This window comes from Nerophis ophidion, linkage group LG29 (genome assembly GCF_033978795.1).
Source record: "Nerophis ophidion isolate RoL-2023_Sa linkage group LG29, RoL_Noph_v1.0, whole genome shotgun sequence".
Lineage (NCBI taxonomy): Eukaryota > Metazoa > Chordata > Actinopteri > Syngnathiformes > Syngnathidae > Nerophis > Nerophis ophidion.
Window position 1 is genome coordinate 779,247 of NC_084639.1, and position 20,890 is coordinate 800,136.

The window sequence follows — 20,890 nt, forward strand, 5'->3', positions numbered from 1 at the left end:
AGTGCAATACTTACAGCATTAACACTTTTTAGGGCGCAACAAATAAACACACCATTAACTGTACACTACTGCCATCTAACGTCATACAGGCAATACTAATAATATGATAATAAAAGATGTCACAACTAGACAGTATTTATCATAATCAGCTCATATTTAAATGTTGCAATTAAAATATGAGATTTTATCATTAAAACAATAATATTTAATACCGCGCACAAAAGTATCGAAAATTGGTAGCGGTATGGATTCCCAGCTGGTATCTTCCTCAGAATGTTCCTATTTAGAATGTTTTGATGGCTTCCTGACATGAATACAAAGAAGTATGAGTGCCAAGGTTTATGTTTGAGTGAGAAATGTGCAACTGCCTTCTTGTCTTATCATCAATGTCAACTTTTGTGGAGGCATGTTATTCTCTCCGCAGGGAAAGTGTGTAATATTTGACACTGGCCTTGACATTCTACACCTGTTTAGTTGAGATGATGATGATGTCATGGGTCAGGTCACTTTAAAAACAGGAGTAGTATTTGCATTTTACCGTGGTCAGCATCGGCGGCCCCCACGCTGACCACCGGGGACCCCGGCGGCAGACTCTCGCTGATGGAGGCGCTGTAGACGCTGGCGTTGAAGACGGGCGGGTTGTCGTTGACGTCCAGCACGTTGAAGTAAACCCTGACGGCGCTGGCCCGCCCGCCGCCGTCCACCGCCTTGGCCGTCAGGATGTAGTACTGCTGGCTCTCGTGGTCCAGCGGCCGCGTCACGTTAAAGACGCCGGTGACCGGGTTCAGCAGGAAGCTCCCGTCCTCCTCGTCCTCCTCCAGAGAGTACGTCACCTCGCCGTTCACCCCCGAGTCGGCGTCGCTGGCCAAGATGGCCGCCACGATGGCGCCTGGGTCGGAGCAGACAAACACCCCATTAAATGAGAGGAAGGTCACAGCAGGGGGTCGTCGTCCCTCTTGCCAAGATCTGGGACGAGGACAGAGCTGGAAGAAAACTGCAAACGCTGATGAATCCAAAGTGCGGCCCTGGGGACATTTGGGGCCCGCACCTCTTTTTTTCACCGCACATTCCACAAAATAATATCTCATAAAAACCCATGAAAAAGTGGAATAAAAGAACAAACTGGTGAAATGAAAGGAGAAGAAGTTGCAAGGTTGACTCCAACAACACAAAGCTGCCATGCGGGCCGATCTTTTTTCTTTCAAACTGACATTGCTCCAAAATAATAATGCATCAAAATCAATGTTGTGAATTATTGACCCATTTAAGGCTCCAATGACTTCACATCAAATATTACACTTTCAAAGATTTCTTGGGGGCAAAATAGTGCATATTTTGTGTTTTGACATTCAAAAAACTGAGTTTTGGATGACAAAAAGGAAATTAAACAAACAGAAAATAATAATGAAAACTTAAAATTGAGAAATAGATCTGAAATTGATCTCGAAATTTAAGCATGGAAAGTTAAAAAGAAAAAAACATATTTATGACTTATTATCAAGACTTTCATGAGTGTTAAGAATTCTCAGGGATTCCTTTGGAATGTTTTTTTTAAACTGTCATTGCTCAAAAAATAATAATGAAACAAAATCAATGTTGTGAATTATTGACCCATTTAAGGCTCCAATGACTTCACTTCAAATATTACACTTTGAAAGATTTCTTGGGGGCAAAATAGTGCATATTTTGTGTTTTGACATTCAAAAAACTGAGTTTTCGATGACAAAAAGGAAATTAAACAAACAGAAAATAATAAAAACTTATAATTGAGAAGTTGATCGCAAATTGATCTCGAGATTTAAGTTTGGAAAGTTACAAAACAAAACAAATTCTTAACACTTTCACAAGTGTTAAGAATTTCAATCTTTTTTTTAAACTGTCATTGCACAAAAAATAATAATGAATCAAAATCAATGTTATGAATTATTGACCTAATCAGAGCTGTAGTTTCTTCACATCAAATATTCCATTTTAAAATCATTTTTGGGGAAAATATAGCATATTTTTTGCAGATGGCAAAAAAACACAGTCTTCTATTGCAAAAAGGACATAAAACAAAACAAGCAAACAAAAAAATTCTAATCCAACAAATAGTTCTGAAGTTGATCAAGAAATTTAAGCGTTCGAAGTAAAAAAATAAAAATGTATAACTTATTTGAACACTTTTGGATCTGTCAGAATTTTTTTTTTTTTCTTTTTTCAAATGTCAATAATAATGAAACAAAATCAATGTTGTGACTTGTTGAGCTACTTAAGGCTCCAATGACTTCACATCAAATATTACACTTTCAAATATTTTGGGGGGAAAATGTTGCTTATTTTGTGTTTTGTCATTCAAAAATGTAGTTTTTGCAGACAAAGGTGAAATTAAACAAACAGAAAATAATAATAAAAACTTAAAATTGAAAAATAGATCTGAAATTGATCTCGAGATTTAAGCTTGGAATGTAGAAAAAAAACAAAAAACATAATTATGAGTGAATTTTAACACTTTCATGAGTGGGACCCTTTTAGATCCCTGACAGTTTTATGTTTGTTTGTTTTTTAATCGGAATATTGGTTAGGGATTGACCAAATTCCAATATTCAAATCAAGGTCAGAACCCAACGTGGATTAAACGTGGTGAGAAATCATGTACAACTTTGAAAATGAAGAGGTTAGACATTTGGAAGAGAAGTGTCAAGGCGGGGCAAGAAAGTGAGTACCTGGGGCCGTGTCCTCGGGGATGTGGAAGGAGTAGGTGGGGCGTGAGAAGCGAGGGTCGTGGTCATTGATGTCCTCCACGGTGATGTTCAGCCTCATGTCTGACCACTGCTGGCCGTCGTCGGCCCGCACCAGCAGCGAGTACTTGGAGCGCCGTTCCCGGTCCAGCTTCTTGCTGGCCAGCAGGTCTCCGGACTCCGGGTCGATGCGGAAGCTGTCGTCGGCGCCGCTGACGATGGTGTAGGTGACCAGGGCGTTGGGACCCTACGGGTGGGGACAAAGGTTTCAGGGTGAAGTCCAGCAGCAAACAGTCCAGAGGTCACCGGGAGGTCCACAGAAATGACTTCTGATGGATTGATTGCCGTGGAAAGCTTTTTTCTTATCTGCCAGGAAATTGGATTAACTTCAAAGTCGGACCTTTGACTGACTTTTTGCTGGACTTTTATGTTGCAGATGATCTCAAAGTCACACCGGGAGAAGAACTGGAGAGGACTTGGAGGTAGGGACGCACATTCAGTCCCAGTTCCAAGATCATCACAGTAATATCACACAAGTAAATGCTGTGCTTCCACAATCCTACCTTGCAAGAACACCCACTAAATTAGTGTTTTCAAGTGCCCCCCCCCCAATCTTTACACCGGCTTCTATTCGGGCTCCAGTACTCTGGAATGTTCTACCGGCAACCACCTCGGTAGAAGCACATAAAACTCATCTGCGCTAGCTTTTATACAGACTCTGTTTTACACCAGTTGACCTGCCGCTTCTCTACTTTGCCCCCCCTCTCCATTACCAAACGGCTATGAATTATCCCTGGAGAGATACCAGTCTGGAGGAGGTCAGGCCCCCGCCCCCAACCAAACAATGCTGGTGCCAGGTCCTGGCCCAGGACTGCTGGTGCCAGGTCCTGGGCCAGGACTGCTGGTGCCAGGTCCTGGGCCAGGACTGCTGGTGCCAGGTCCTGGGCCAGGACTGCTGGTGCCAGGTCCTGGCCCAGGACTGCTGGTGCCAGGTCCTGGGCCAGGACTGCTGGTGCCAGGTCCTGGGCGAGGGCCGTGTAGGCTCAGCGGAGGCCTGAAAGAAGTGTGAGGTGTGGCTTGTGTGTCGGCGACAAAAGGAGAGCAGACAGAGTTGAAAGCGTGCAAGAAAAGAAAGATGAAAAAAGGTGGGATTACAGCTCAGCTAAAAGAAAGCTTTCTCTGCCGCCTAATGGGAGTCTTTTTCATCCTGGCCGGGCACAAAGGGAAGGCTTATATGGGATAAGACTATTAGCATATTTACTCACATGGCACGGTGGTCTCCGGCCAGACCTGCTGGTATGCACCCACACTCGGGGGTCTTATTCTGGCGCTAAATCTACGCACACTCAAGCGGAGGTTCATTTGGCTTCAATTCTTTGCCTCGGAATTTTGTCAACGGAATTTTCTTGGATCTGGAGAGCAACATTTCTGTGTTTAAAAAAAATCAGTTTCTCAAAGTACAAAATGTACAAAAAAATCAATATAAAATATTTCAATGCAGACAAATTCAGTGTATGCAAATTCAATGTTTATAAAGTAAGTACATACACATTCACTGGAAAAAAGCAATGTATGAATATTCAGAGCAGAAAGATTTACTGTGGGGCAGCACGGTGGATGAGGGGTTAGTGCATGTGCCTCACAATACGAAGATCCTGAGTAGTCCTGTGTTCAATCCCAGGCTCGGGATCTTTCTGTGTGGAGTTTGCATGTTCTCCCCGTGAATGCGTGGGTTCTACTCCGCTTTCCTCCCACCTGGGGATAGGCCCCTCCCACATGCACCTGGGGATAGGCCCCTCCCACATGCACCTGGGGATAGGTTGATTGGCAACACTAAATGGTCCCTAGTGTGTGAATGTTGTCTATCTGTGTTGGCCCTGTGATGAGGTGACAACATGTCCAGGGTGTACGCCGCCTTCCGCCCGATTGTAGCTGAGATAAGCACCAACATTAAATACAGTAGTGTAGTAGACCTAAGTATTCATCAAGTGCCACCATCATGACAACATTAAATACAGTAGTGTAGTAGACCTAAGTATTCATTAAGTACCACCATAAAGACTGTGATGTCTTCACTTGTGAGGGACATGTCCTCATCTAAAGACTGTGATGTCTTCACTTGTGAGGGACATGTCCTCATCTAAAGACTGTGATGTCTTCACTTGTGAGGGACATGTCCTCATCTAAAGACTGTGATGTCTTCACTTGTGAGGGACATGTCCTCATCTAAAGACTGTGATGTCTTCACTTGTGAGGGACATGTCCTCATCTAAAGACTGTGATGTCTTCACTTGTGAGGGACATGTCCTCATCTAAAGACTGTGATGTCTTCACTTGTGAGGGACATGTCCTCATCTAAAGACTGTGATGTCTTCACTTGTGAGGGACATGTCCTCATCTAAAGACTGTGATGTCTTCACTTGTGAGGGACATGTCCTCATCTAAAGACTGTGATGTCTTCACTTGTGAGGGACATGTCCTCATCTAAAGACTGTGATGTCTTCACTTGTGAGGGACATGTCCTCATCTAAAGACTGTGATGTCTTCACTTGTGAGGGACATGTCCTCATCTAAAGACTGTGATGTCTTCACTTGTGAGGGACATGTCCTCATCTAAAGACTGTGATGTCTTCACTTGTGAGGGACATGTCCTCATCTAAAGACTGTGATGTCTTCACTTGTGAGGGACATGTCCTCATCTAAAGACTGTGATGTCGTCAATCAGCTGCTCCACTTCTGGCAATCCCATCACCCACCTGGGCGGCTAAAAGGTGTTCCACCAATTAGTTTGTGTTGGGAAGAAGGCAGCAGGTGGGGGACATGCGTCCACTCCTCCAACTAATGTTTTTGCCAAAGTAGGTGATTAAGAAGAACTCTCGTTCTTGACCCGGCTGACTTTTATGTCTCTCTGAAGACTTTGGTCTGGAAGCAGCAACAGAAGGTAAGTCGCTCAGCAGAGGTTTGACAAAGTGCGTGCTGACACACCTCAACCCCCCCATCCTGTCTCCACACTTTGTACAGTCGGGGCCAAGATGGCAGTCCTGTTGGCCTTTGAGGAAACTATGTCAGGATGGATCCAATAGGACAGGGAGGGAAAAAAAAACATGGACCGATCTCGGAGTAGCTTTCCATGCTGCAAGGCGAAATTCTGATTGATTTGAAAGCCAGGATGGGGAATTAGTAGTTTGCTTGCCCAAACCAAAACCACCCTGGTCTACAATTGGGCTCCCTGTGCACTGACCCTAGCATGACACATGACACATGACGCATGACGAATGACACATGACGAATGACACATGACGCATGACGTATGACACATGGCACGTGGCACGAGACACATGACACATGACGCATGACGCATGACACATGACGCATGAGACATGACCTTTGACACATGACGAAAGACACAAGACGCGTGACACATGACACGTGACGTATGACACATGACACGTGACACATGACGCATGACACATGACGCATGACACATGACACATGACGTATGACACATGACACATGACACATGACACATGACGCATGACACATGACGCATGACACATGACACATGACGTATGACACATGACACGTGACGCATGACACATGACACGTGACACATGACGCATGACACATGACGCATGACACATGACACATGACGTATGACACATGACACATGACACATGACACATGACGCATGACACATGACGCATGACACATGACACATGACGTATGACACATGACACGTGACGCATGACGCATGACACATGACACATGACGTATGACACATGACACATGACACATGACACGTGACGTATGACACATGACACGTGACACATGACGCATGACACATGACGCATGACACATGACACATGACGTATGACACATGACACATGACACATGACACATGACGCATGACACATGACGCATGACACATGACACATGACGTATGACACATGACACGTGACGCATGACGCATGACACATGACACATGACGTATGACACATGACACATGACACATGACGCATGACACATGACACATGCCGTATGACACATGACACGTGACACATGACGTATGACACATGACACGTGACACATGACACATGCCGTATGACACATGACACATGACGCATGACACATGACACATGACGTATGACACATGACACGTGACACATGACGCATGACACATGACGCATGACGTATGGCATATGGCACGTGACGCATGACGCATGACACATGACGCATGAGGCATGACCTTTGACACATGACGAAAGACACAAGACGCGTGACACATGACACATGACGTATGACACATGACACGTGACACGTGACGCATGACGCATGACGCATGACGCATGACACATGACGCATGACACATGACACATGACACATGACACATGACGTATGACACATGACACGTGGCGCATGACGCATGACGCATGACACATGACGCATGACGCATTACGCATGACACATGACGTATGACACATGACACGTGACGCATCACGCATGACACATGACGTATGACACATGACACGTGACACATGACGCATGACGCATGCTGTATGACACATGGCACGTGGCACGTGACACACGACGCATGACACATGACGCATGAGGCATGACCTTTGACACATGACGAAAGACACAAGACGCGTGACACGACACATGACGTATGACACATGACACGTGACACATGACGCATGACGCATGACACATGACGCTTGACGTATGACGCATGACACATGACACATGACGCATGACGCATGACACATGACGTATGACACATGACACGTGACGCATGACGCATGACACATGACGCATGACGTATGACACATGACACGTGACACATGACGCATGACGCATGACACATGACGCATGATGCATGACACATGACACATGACGCATGACGCATGACGCATGACACATGACGTATGAAGCATGACGTATGACACATGACGCATGACATGACGCATGACCCATGACCTATGACACATGACGCATGACACATGACGCATGACACATGACACATGACACATGACGCATGACGCATGACACATGACACATGACGTATGAAGCATGACGTATGACACATGACGCATGACACATGACACATGACACGACGCATGACGCATGACCCATGACCTATGACACATGACGCATGTCACATGACGCATGACACATGACGCATGACACATGAGGCATGACGTATGACGCATGACACAACACACGACACATGATGCATGACACATGACGCATGACACATGACACATGACGTATGACACATGACGTATGACACATGACGCATGACACATGACACACGACGCATGACGCATGACGCATGACACATGACACATGACACATGACGCATGACGCATGACACATGACGTATGAAGCATGACGCATGACACATGACACATGACGCATGACGCATGACACATGACGTATGAAGCATGACGTATGACACATGACGCATGACACATGACGCATGACCCATGACCTATGACGCATGACACATGACGCATGACACATGACACATGACGCATGACGCATGACGCATGACGCATGACACATGACACATGACGCATGACACGACGCATGACGCATGACCCATGACCTATGACACATGACGCATGTCACATGACGCATGACACATGACGCATGACACATGAGGCATGACGTATGACGCATGACACACAACACACGACACATGATGCATGACACATGACATATGACGCATGACACATGAAGTATGACACATGACGTATGACACATGACGCATGACACATGACGCATGACGCATGACACATGACGTATGAAGCATGACGTATGACACATGACGCATGACACATGACGTATGAAGCATGACGTATGACACATGACGCATGACACATGACCTATGACGCATGACACATGACGCATGACACATGACGCATGACGCATGACGTATGACACATGACACATGACACATGACACATGACGCATGACGCATGACGCCTGACACATGACGTATGAAGCATGACGTATGACACATGACGCATGACACATGACCTATGACGCATGACACATGACGCATGACACATGACACATGACGCATGACGCATGACGCATGACGCATGACACATGACACATGACGCATGACGCATGACACATGATGTATGAAGCATGACATATGACACATGACGCATGACACGACGCATGACGCATGACCCATGACCTATGACACATGACGCATGTCACATGACGCATGACTAATGACGCATGACACATGAGGCATGACGTATGACGCATGACACACAACACACGACACATGATGCATGACACATGACATATGACGCATGACACATGAAGTATGACACATGACGTATGACACATGACGCATGACACATGACACATGAGGCATGACGTATGACGCATGACACACAACACACGACACATGATGCATGACACATGACATATGACGCATGACACATGAAGTATGACACATGACGTATGACACATGACGAATGACACATGACACATGACACACGACACATGACACATGACGTATGACACATGACGCATGACACATGACACACGACGCATGACGCATGACGTATGACGCATGACACATGACACACAACACACGACACATGACGCATGACACATGACGCATGACACATGACGCATGACACATGAGGCATGACGTATGACGCATGACACAACACACGACACATGATGCATGACACATGACATATGACGCATGACACATGAAGTATGACACATGACGTATGACACATGACGCATGACACATGACACATGACACACGACGCATGACACATGACGTATGACACATGACGCATGACACATGACACATGACACACGACGCATGACGCATGACACATGACGTATGACGCATGACACATGACACACAACACACGACACATGACGCATGACACATGAGGCATGACACATGACACATGACACATGACGTATGACACATGACGTATGACACATGACGCATGACACATGACACACGACGCATGACGCATGACGCATGATACATGACGCATGACGCATGACACATGACGTATGAAGCATGACGCATGACACATGACACATGACACATGACGCATGACGCATGACGCATGACACATGACGTATGAAGCATGACGTATGACACATGACGCATGACTAATGACGCATGACACATGAGGCATGACGTATGACGCATGACACACAACACACGACACATGATGCATGACACATGACATATGACGCATGACACATGAAGTATGACACATGACGTATGACACATGACGCATGACACATGACACATGAGGCATGACGTATGACGCATGACACACAACACACGACACATGATGCATGACACATGACATATGACGCATGACACATGAAGTATGACACATGACGTATGACACATGACGAATGACACATGACACATGACACACGACGCATGACACATGACGTATGACACATGACGCATGACACATGACACACGACGCATGACGCATGACGTATGACGCATGACACATGACACACAACACACGACACATGACGCATGACACATGACGCATGACACATGACGCATGACACATGAGGCATGACGTATGACGCATGACACAACACACGACACATGATGCATGACACATGACATATGACGCATGACACATGAAGTATGACACATGACGTATGACACATGACGCATGACACATGACACATGACACACGACGCATGACACATGACGTATGACACATGACGCATGACACATGACACATGACACACGACGCATGACGCATGACACATGACGTATGACGCATGACACATGACACACAACACACGACACATGACGCATGACACATGAGGCATGACACATGACACATGACACATGACGTATGACACATGACGTATGACACATGACGCATGACACATGACACACGACGCATGACGCATGACGCATGATACATGACGCATGACGCATGACACATGACGTATGAAGCATGACGCATGACACATGACACATGACACATGACGCATGACGCATGACGCATGACACATGACGTATGAAGCATGACGTATGACACATGACGCATGACACATGACCTATGACGCATGACACATGACGCATGACACATGACGCATGACGCATGACGCATGACGCATGACACATGACACATGACGCATGACGCATGACACATGACGTATGAAGCATGACATATGACACATGACGCATGACACGACGCATGACGCATGACCCATGACCTATGACACATGACACATGTCACATGACGCATGACACATGACGCATGACACATGAGGCATGACGTATGACGCATGACACACAACACACGACACATGATGCATGACACATGACATATGACGCATGACACATGAAGTATGACACATGACGTATGACACATGACGCATGACACATGACACATGAGGCATGACGTATGACGCATGACACACAGCACACGACACATGATGCATGACACATGACATATGACGCATGACACATGAAGTATGACACATGACGTATGACACATGACGCATGACACATGACACACGACGCATGACACATGACGTATGACACATGACGCATGACACATGACACATGACACATGACACACGACGCATGACGCATGACACATGACGTATGACACATGACACATGACACACAACACACGACACATGACGCATGACACATGAGGCATGATGTATGACGCATGACACACAACACACGACACATGATGCATGACTCATGACGCATGACACATGACACGTGACACATGACACATGACACATGACACATGACACATGACACATGACACGTGACACGTGACACATGAAGCCCCCGCCAGAGCATTCCAGCAAAAGAGGCAGTGAAAGTCATTTTTCCAAAGACAGCTGAGATGTTGGTTGTGTTCTGGAACACTGAGCAGGGCAACCTCCAGGCTCCCGGACATAACACCCACCCACAGACTACGTCACACATAGCCCACCACTTCTTTATGACGGCTGCAGCATCGGCCCCAATACTCCCCCCCCCCCCCCCCCCACACACACACACACACACCCCAGAACATGAAAATATGTGCTATTGTTGCTCAAGGTTTTTTCCTGGTCTCAAAGTGAGGCCCTCCCACATGACATCACTACTGCTTCTCAAAAGGAAGGCTCCATTGTTTGGAAATGCGCTACCCAGATGCTAACTTACATGGAATGTTTTCCCTGTTAATAAAATCAAGGAATTGTTTTCAACTTCTTTGAGGTTCCATTCTTCAAAGTGAGAAAAAAGCCCAATAATGTTGTGCACAACTTGCAGCTGCACTTAGCAACATGGCTAGCAGCAGCTGACAAAACAATGCTGGCCTGGTGACATCATCCAGAGTGGGCGTGGCACAATGCTTAGGACCCGTTAGCGCCCTCTAGGTATCTGTGTGGAAGTTGTCAATGGTGTCCTGTCCTCACACATGTCCAACACAGTCAGGTGTGTCTGCACCTGGCATCCCGCTATGAACACGGAACATTCCAGCAGGCGGTGATGGACTAAAGCACCTGGCATCCCGCTGTGAACACGGAACATTCCAGCAGGTGGTGATGGACTAAAGCACCTGGCATCCCGCTGTGAACACGGAACATTCCAGCAGGTGGTGATGGACTAAAGCACCTGGCATCCCGCTGTGAACACGGAACATTCCAGCAGGTGGTGATGGACTAAAGCACCTGGCATCCCGCTGTGAACACGGAACATTCCAGCAGGTGGTGATGGACTAAAGCACCTGGCATCCCGCTGTGAACACGGAACATTCCAGCAGGTAGTGATGGACTAAAGCACCTGGCATCCCGCTGTGAACACGGAACATTCCAGCAGGTGGTGATGGACTAAAGCACCTGGCATCCCGCTGTGAACACGGAACATTCCAGCAGGTAGTGATGGACTAAAGCACCTGGCATCCCGCTGTGAACACGGAACATTCCAGCAAGTGGTGATGGACTAAAGCACCTGGCATCCCGCTGTGAACACGGAACATTCCAGCAGGTGGTGATGGACTAAAGCCCCTGGCATCCCGCTGTGAAAGCGGAACATTCCAGCAGGTAGTGATGGACTAAAGCACCTGGCATCCCGCTGTGAACACGGAACATTCCAGCAGGTAGTGATGGACTAAAGCACCTGGCATCCCGCTGTGAACACGGAACATTCCAGCAGGTAGTGATGGACTAAAGCACCTGGCATCCCGCTGTGAACACGGAACATTCCAGCAGGTGGTGATGGACTAAAGCACCTGGCATCCCGCTGTGAACACGGAACATTCCAGCAGGTGGTGATGGACTAAAGCCCCTGGCATCCCGCTGTGAATGCGGAACATTCCAGCAGGTAGTGATGGACTAAAGCACCTGGCATCCCGCTGTGAACTCGGAACATTCCAGCAGGTAGTGATGGACTAAAGCACCTGGCATCCCGCTGTGAACACGGAACATTCCAGCAGGTGGTGATGGACTAAAGCACCTGGCATCCCGCTGTGAACACGGAACATTCCAGCAGGTAGTGATGGACTAAAGCACCTGGCATCCCGCTGTGAACACGGAACCTTCCAGCAGGTGGTGATGGACTAAAGCACCTGGCATCCCGCTGTGAACACGGAACATTCCAGCAGGTGGTGATGGACTAAAGCACCTGGCATCCCGCTGTGAACACGGAACATTCCAGCAGGTGGTGATGGACTAAAGCACCTGGCATCCCGCTGTGAACACGGAACATTGTTTATGCATTCATTCATATGTTAATTAATTAATTCATGTATGTTTTTGTATATGAATTCACTCATTCATTCAGTTATTTGTTCATGCATTCATGTAATCATAAATGTATTATGTTTTGTATGTGTGTGTTTCTTCATCCATTTGTCTATTAGTTCATCCATTCATTTATGTATTTGTTTATTAATTAATGAACCTATTTATTTGTTTTTTATATTTTTCTTCAATTCATTGATTTATTAATGTATTTATTATGTTATTTTTTTATTTTATTCATTGATTTATTAACTCATTCAATCATTTTTGTATGTGTTTATCAAACCATTCATTATCTTATTTGTTTATTCAATCATTCATTCATTTTTGTTTATTATTCATTCGTTTATTCCTGCATATATTTTTATTTTTTAATTTGTTTATTCATTAATTCATGTATTTATTCATGTATTTATTTGTTTTGTCATTCATCCCTTTGTCTGTTCATTAATCTATTATTTTATATTTAGTACGTATTTGTTTGTTTATTTATTCATTCCTTCACTCGTTTGTTTGTTTTTATATTTTTGAGTTTTAGATTGTATTTTATTATATTCTTGCTTAATTATTTGCTTTTATTGTAGTTATTGATTTTAGGTTTTTATTATACATATAATTGATTTATCCCGGGTAAAACAGTGCAAACATATTTGCTGACCTTGCAAAGAGGCAGCATTGACATGTTAGAGATGTTGAAGTGTGATGATAATCTCTCACCGTCTCTCACTGAGCAATAATAATAAATAGTGTTATTTCAAGAGTGTAAAAGTGTTGTTAGTGTGCGGGTGAAAGTGTTGGAAGAGAAATGAGGAACAAAACACTGAAGTGTGAAAAACAGACAGAAAATGTCTGCAAGTTGTCATGTTCTAGCATTCTAATCATTGATTGTTGTTATCAGTTGTCATGTAATTAAAGTCACTTGGCAACCAGATGTGAGAATGTTGCTCAGACTGCCCCCTAGTGTCCACTTTCAAGTCTGTGCTGTATAAAAGGAGAACAACATCAATACACTATTTATTAGCTTCTAAATGTTTGTTGAAATCCTGAACTTGTTGAGGTTTCAAGAAACATTTCAAATGTATCAAATCTCTCATCCATTCAATGCTGTTAAAGAAAAAAAAGAGCCAGTAAACATTGCAACTTTCTGAAAAAGCTGCATCACTTTAATGAAGGAAGGAACCAAACAAAGAAGGAAAAAGCAGGAAATGAGCAAATAAGGAAAGAACAAAGACAACATAGAAGGAGGGAAAGAAGGAAGGAAGGAAGAAAGAAAAAAGGAAGGAAGAAAGGAAGGAAGGTAGCATTTGAGGAAAGAAGGAAATAAAGAAGAAAGGGAGAACAAACGAAGGAAGAAAGCAAAAACATAAGGAAGGAAGGTGGCATGGAATAAGGAAGGAAGGAAGGAAGGAAAAAAAAGAAGGGAGGAAAAACAAAGGAAAAAAGCAAAGAAGGAGGAAAGAGAAAAAAGCAAAAGAAATTAGGAAGGAAGGAAGAAAGGAAGGTATCATTTTAATGAAGGAAGAAACCAAACAAAGAAGGAAAAAGCAAGAAATGAGCAAATAAGGAAAGAACAAAGACAACATAGAAGGAGGGAAAGAAGGAAGGAAGGAAGAAAGAAAAAAGGAAGGAATAAAGGAAGGAAGGTAGCATTTGAGGAAAGAAGGAAATAAAGAAGAAAGGGAGAACAAACGAAGGAAGAAAGCAAAAAACATAAGGAAGGAAGGTGGCATGGAATAAGGAAGGAAGGAAGGAAGGAAAAAAAAGAAGGAAGGGAGGAAAAACAAAGGAAAAAAGCAAAGAAGGAGGAAAGAGAAAAAAGCAAAAGAAATTAGGAAGGAAGGAAGAAAGGAAGGTATCATTTTAATGAAGGAAGAAACCAAACAAAGAAGGAAAAAGCAGGAAATGAGCAAATAAGGAAAGAACAAAGACAACATAGAAGGAGGGAAAGAAGGAAGGAAGGAAGAAAGAAAAAAGGAAGGAAGAAAGGAAGGAAGGTAGCATTTGAGGAAAGAAGGAAATAAAGAAGAAAGGGAGAACAAACGAAGGAAGAAAGCAAAAACATAAGGAAGGAAGGTGGCATGGAATAAGGAAGGAAGGAAGGAAGGAAAAAAAAGAAGGAAGGGAGGAAAAACAAAGGAAAAAAGCAAAGAAGGAGGAAAGAGAAAAAAGCAAAAGAAATTAGGAAGGAAGGAAGAAAGGAAGGTATCATTTTAATGAAGGAAGAAACCAAACAAAGAAGGAAAAAGCAGGAAATGAGCAAATAAGGAAAGAACAAAGACAACATAGAAGGAGGGAAAGAAGGAAGGAAGGAAGAAAGAAAAAAGGAAGGAAGAAAGGAAGGAAGGTAGCATTTGAGGAAAGAAGGAAATAAAGAAGAAAGGGAGAACAAACGAAGGAAGAAAGCAAAAACATAAGGAAGGAAGGTGGCATGGAATAAGGAAGGAAGGAAGGAAGGAAAAAAAAGAAGGAAGGGAGGAAAAACAAAGGAAAAAAGCAAAGAAGGAGGAAAGAGAAAAAAGCAAAAGAAATTAGGAAGGAAGGAAGAAAGGAAGGTATCATTTTAATGAAGGAAGAAACCAAACAAAGAAGGAAAAAGCAGGAAATGAGCAAATAAGGAAAGAACAAAGACAACATAGAAGGAGGGAAAGAAGGAAGGAAGGAAGAAAGAAAAAAGGAAGGAAGAAAGGAAGGAAGGTAGCATTTGAGGAAAGAAGGAAATAAAGAAGAAAGGGAGAACAAACGAAGGAAGAAAGCAAAAACATAAGGAAGGAAGGTGGCATGGAATAAGGAAGGAAGGAAGGAAGGAAAAAAAAGAAGGAAGGGAGGAAAAACAAAGGAAAAAAGCAAAGAAGGAGGAAAGAGAAAAAAGCAAAAGAAATTAGGAAGGAAGGAAGAAAGGAAGGTATCATTTTAATGAAGGAAGAAACCAAACAAAGAAGGAAAAAGCAGGAAATGAGCAAATAAGGAAAGAACAAAGACAACATAGAAGGAGGGAAAGAAGGAAGGAAGGAAGAAAGAAAAAAGGAAGGAAGAAAGGAAGGAAGGTAGCATTTGAGGAAAGAAGGAAATAAAGAAGAAAGGGAGAACAAACGAAGGAAGAAAGCAAAAACATAAGGAAGGAAGGTGGCATGGAATAAGGAAGGAAGGAAGGAAGGAAAAAAAAGAAGGAAGGGAGGAAAAACAAAGGAAAAAAGCAAAGAAGGAGGAAAGAGAAAAAAGCAAAAGAAATTAGGAAGGAAGGAAGAAAGGAAGGTATCATTTTAATGAAGGAAGAAACCAAACAAAGAAGGAAAAAGCAGGAAATGAGCAAATAAGGAAAGAACAAAGACAACATAGAAGGAGGGAAAGAAGGAAGGAAGGAAGAAAGAAAAAAGGAAGGAAGAAAGGAAGGAAGGTAGCATTTGAGGAAAGAAGGAAATAAAGAAGAAAGGGAGAACAAACGAAGGAAGAAAGCAAAAACATAAGGAAGGAAGGTGGCATGGAATAAGGAAGGAAGGAAGGAAGGAAAAAAAAGAAGGAAGGGAGGAAAAACAAAGGAAAAAAGCAAAGAAGGAGGAAAGAGAAAAAAGCAAAAGAAATTAGGAAGGAAGGAAGAAAGGAAGGTATCATTTTAATGAAGGAAGAAACCAAACAAAGAAGGAAAAAGAAGGAAATGAGCAAATAAGGAAAAAAATGAAGACGACATAGAAGGAAAGAAGGATGGAACCATTTGAAAAAGAAGGAAGTAAAGAGAGAAGGGAGAACAAACAAAGAAAGAAAGTAAACACATAAAGAAGGAAGGAAGGAAGGAAGGTGGCATGGAAATAAGGAATGAAGGAAAAAGCAAAGGAGGACAGAAGGTAGCATGGAAGGAAGAAAGAATGAAGAAAAGAAGGGAAAAAGGATACATGATACCACATGGATAGCACATTGATATCACAGTGATACCACATGGATACCACATTGATATCCCAGTGATACCACATGGATAGCACATGGATATCACATTGATAGCACATGGATACATGATACCACTTAAGGCCTGGTGTCACTTAGCTTGTGTGGGAAGGACACACACACACACACACACACACACACACACACACACACACACAGATGTGGTTCTTCCTCCTGGACACACTGCACTGCCCCTCAGTGTTTGGGAGAAGAGTTACACCTTTTCATCCTCTTATGTATCACACTAGTGGTATCAGCTCACTTCCATCCTCTTATGTATCACACTAGTGGTATCAGCTCACTTCCATCCTCTTATGTATCACACTAGTGGTATCAGCTCACTTCCATCCTCTTATGTATCACACTAGTGGTATCACCTCACTTCCATCCTCGTATGGATCACACTAGTGATATCACCTCACTCTTCCATCCTCGTATGTATCACACTAGTGGTATCACCTCACTCTTCCATCCTCGTATGTATCACACTAGTGGTATCACCTCACTCTTTCATCCTCTTATGTATCACACTAGTAGTATCACCTCACTCTTTCATCCTCTTATGTATCACACTAGTGGTATCACCTCACTCTTCCATCCTCTTATGTATCACACTAGTAGTATCACCTCACTCTTTCATCCTCTTATGTATCACACTAGTGGTATCACCTCACTCTTCCATCCTCTTATGTATCACACTAGTAGTATCACCTCACTCTTTCATCCTCTTATATATCACACTAGTGGTATCACCTCACTCTTCCATCCTCTTATGTATCACACTAGTAGTATCACCTCACTCTTTCATCCTCTTATGTATCACACTAGTAGTATCACCTCACTCTTCCATCCTCTTATGTATCACACTAGTAGTATCACCTCACTCTTTCATCCTCTTATATATCACACTAGTGGTATCACGTCACTCTTCCATCCTCGTATGTATCACACTAGTGGTATCACCTCACTTCCATCATTTTTAGGGGTCTCCTTCCTTGCTTCCTTCTTTTGGTATCAGACAAAGTCACATTTCCTTCCTTCCTTCCTTCCTTCCTTGCTCCCTCAGTTCTGGCCCCTCTAAAGTAACCTGGTTTGCCCCCAGTAGAATTTTATTACATAACAATATCATATATACAGTAATATATTACATAATAAAATACTTTTATACAGTATTATATTACATAATAAATATACAGTATTATGTTACATAATAAAATGACATATACAGTATGACACAATAACAATTATAATAATAATAATAATAAAATTGCTGAGCAGCACGGTGGATACAAGGGTTAGTGCGTCTGCCTCACAATACAAAGGTCCTGAGTAGTCCTGAGTTCGATCCCGGGCTCGGGATCTTTCTGTGTGGAGTTTGCATGTGACTGTGTGTGGCTTCTACTCCGCCTTCCTCCCACCTGAGGATAGGCCCCTCCCACCTCCAAAGACATGCACCTGGGGATAGGCCCCTCCCACATGCACCTGGGGACAGGTTGATTGGCAACACTAAATGGTCCCTAGTGTGTGAATGTTGTCTGTCTATCTGTGATGAGATGGTGACTTGTCCAGGGTGTACGCTGCCTTCCACCCGAATGCAGCTGACATAGGCTCCAGCGCCCCCCCGCCACCCCAAAAAGGGACAAGCAGTATAATAAAAGTGGTTACCTGGTCAGCATCAGTGGCAGTGAGCTGCAGGATCTTGAAGCCCTCGCCCACGTTCTCCTGGATGCTGACGTCCAGGATGTTGTTGGAGAAGATGGGCGCGTTGTCATTGATGTCCTGCAGCGTGATCTCCACCTGCACACACACACTTCCTGTTACACACCTGCACCTCACCTGACATCACAACATGTCATCATGCTGATACTGATACCACGTGACCATACTGCTAGTGCTAACACATGCCGATACTGCTAGTGATACAACAGGATGACACCGCTAGTAACACAACATGACAATATGGCCAATGATACCACATGACGATACCGCAAGTGATGCCACATGACGACACCAATAATGACACCACATGATCATACTGCTAGTGACACCACATGATGATATCACAAGTGACACTACATAACGATATCACCAGTGATACCACATGACCATTTTGCGAGTGATACCACATGACCATTCCTCCAGTTATACCACATGACCATTCCGCCAGTGATACCACATGACCATTCCGCTGGTGATACCACATGACCATACCGCCAGTGATACCACATGACCATTCCGCTGGTGATAGGACTAGTGATACCACATGACAACACCACTAATGATACCACATGAGTGTAAGCGATACTGGCTGGGTGGAGGGGTACTTAGAGAACCACCATGTTGGTTAGCGCTGGCCAGTTGTGATAGTTGAGGGACATGGATAGTTTAATGCCTGCTGACGGCACATTCTAGCGGCTAACGTCCCTCCACAGTGCAAAGATGTATCCGCGGTGGCAAAAAAAAACATACCTACATGTAACATGATCACTGGAGGACAAAGAAAAGGAGGATACAAGAAGCCATGCATCTCTTAAAGGTAAACAAGTGTGGGCGCATCGATACAAGTACTGACAATAAAGATACCAAGTACAGTATCAGTATAAGGTTGATGCTAACTTTTTAGGCTAAGTTTGCAGCCGTTCACTTCAAGGTCATGTGACCTGGTAGTTGGCACATAACGGTTAGTTTTGTAAAGTTAGCAACCAAACTATTGTTGTCCCCATTTTCCAGCCGTAAACCTCAGGGTGATATCACTTGGAATCTGACACATGCTAACCCTTAGCATGTCAACGTGCTAACTTTTCAAGCCCATTTTATGGCAGTTCATCTCATGGTCCTAACTTGGTAATTGACTCATGCTAACTTTTAGCATGTCAGCATGCTAACCTTTTAAGCTAATTTTGCAGTCATTCACCTCAGGGTCATGTAACTTGGCACTTGACTCATGCTAACTGTTAGCATGTCAGCATGCTAACCTTTTAAGCTAATTTTGGAAGAGTTAGGGTTGGAAGAGTTAGGGTTAGGGTAAGAAGAGCCAACACTGTTCAGCCAATGTTCGGCGAGCAGGTTATTTTAGTTGCATTTTCCCCCCACCATGACTAGGGAAGGTAGTTTGCATTGGGTCATATAAGTAAATGCCATGCTATTAATTTAAAGTACTTTCAAGAGTGTGATGTACTGACATTGGGAGCAAATGTAGAACATTGTGAGACCACCTGCTGTTTGAAATGAATGTTCAAGTTCTGTGCGGGGCCAAATTGGAGAGGTCGGCCTGCGGGACATAGTTTGGACTCTCTGCACCAAACAGCCTTAAAAACATGGAGATCTTGCCAGCCCAAAGAGTTGGGAATCAAACCCTCCATCCTTGGACGCCCACTTCCACACTTCATGAACATTGCTACGCTAACGTTGCTAACTAGCACGAAGTCAATCCAAATTTGCAAGAG

The 20,890-nt window shown here is 44.0% G+C and overlaps 1 protein-coding gene across 1 annotated transcript in view; it reads right to left on the reverse strand.

The window, feature by feature from the left end:
- The window catches only part of fat4 (FAT atypical cadherin 4), a 273,279-nt gene that overhangs the window by 126,451 nt on the left and 125,938 nt on the right, over window positions 1–20,890 (reverse strand). Inside the window, exons 2-4 of the mRNA XM_061891946.1 lie at window positions 19,110–19,241; window positions 2,706–2,967; window positions 539–889 (exon numbers count right to left, since the gene is read on the reverse strand). Coding sequence (XP_061747930.1) covers window positions 539–889; window positions 2,706–2,967; window positions 19,110–19,241 — 745 coding nt within the window. The remainder of the gene's footprint in view (window positions 1–538; window positions 890–2,705; window positions 2,968–19,109; window positions 19,242–20,890) is intronic.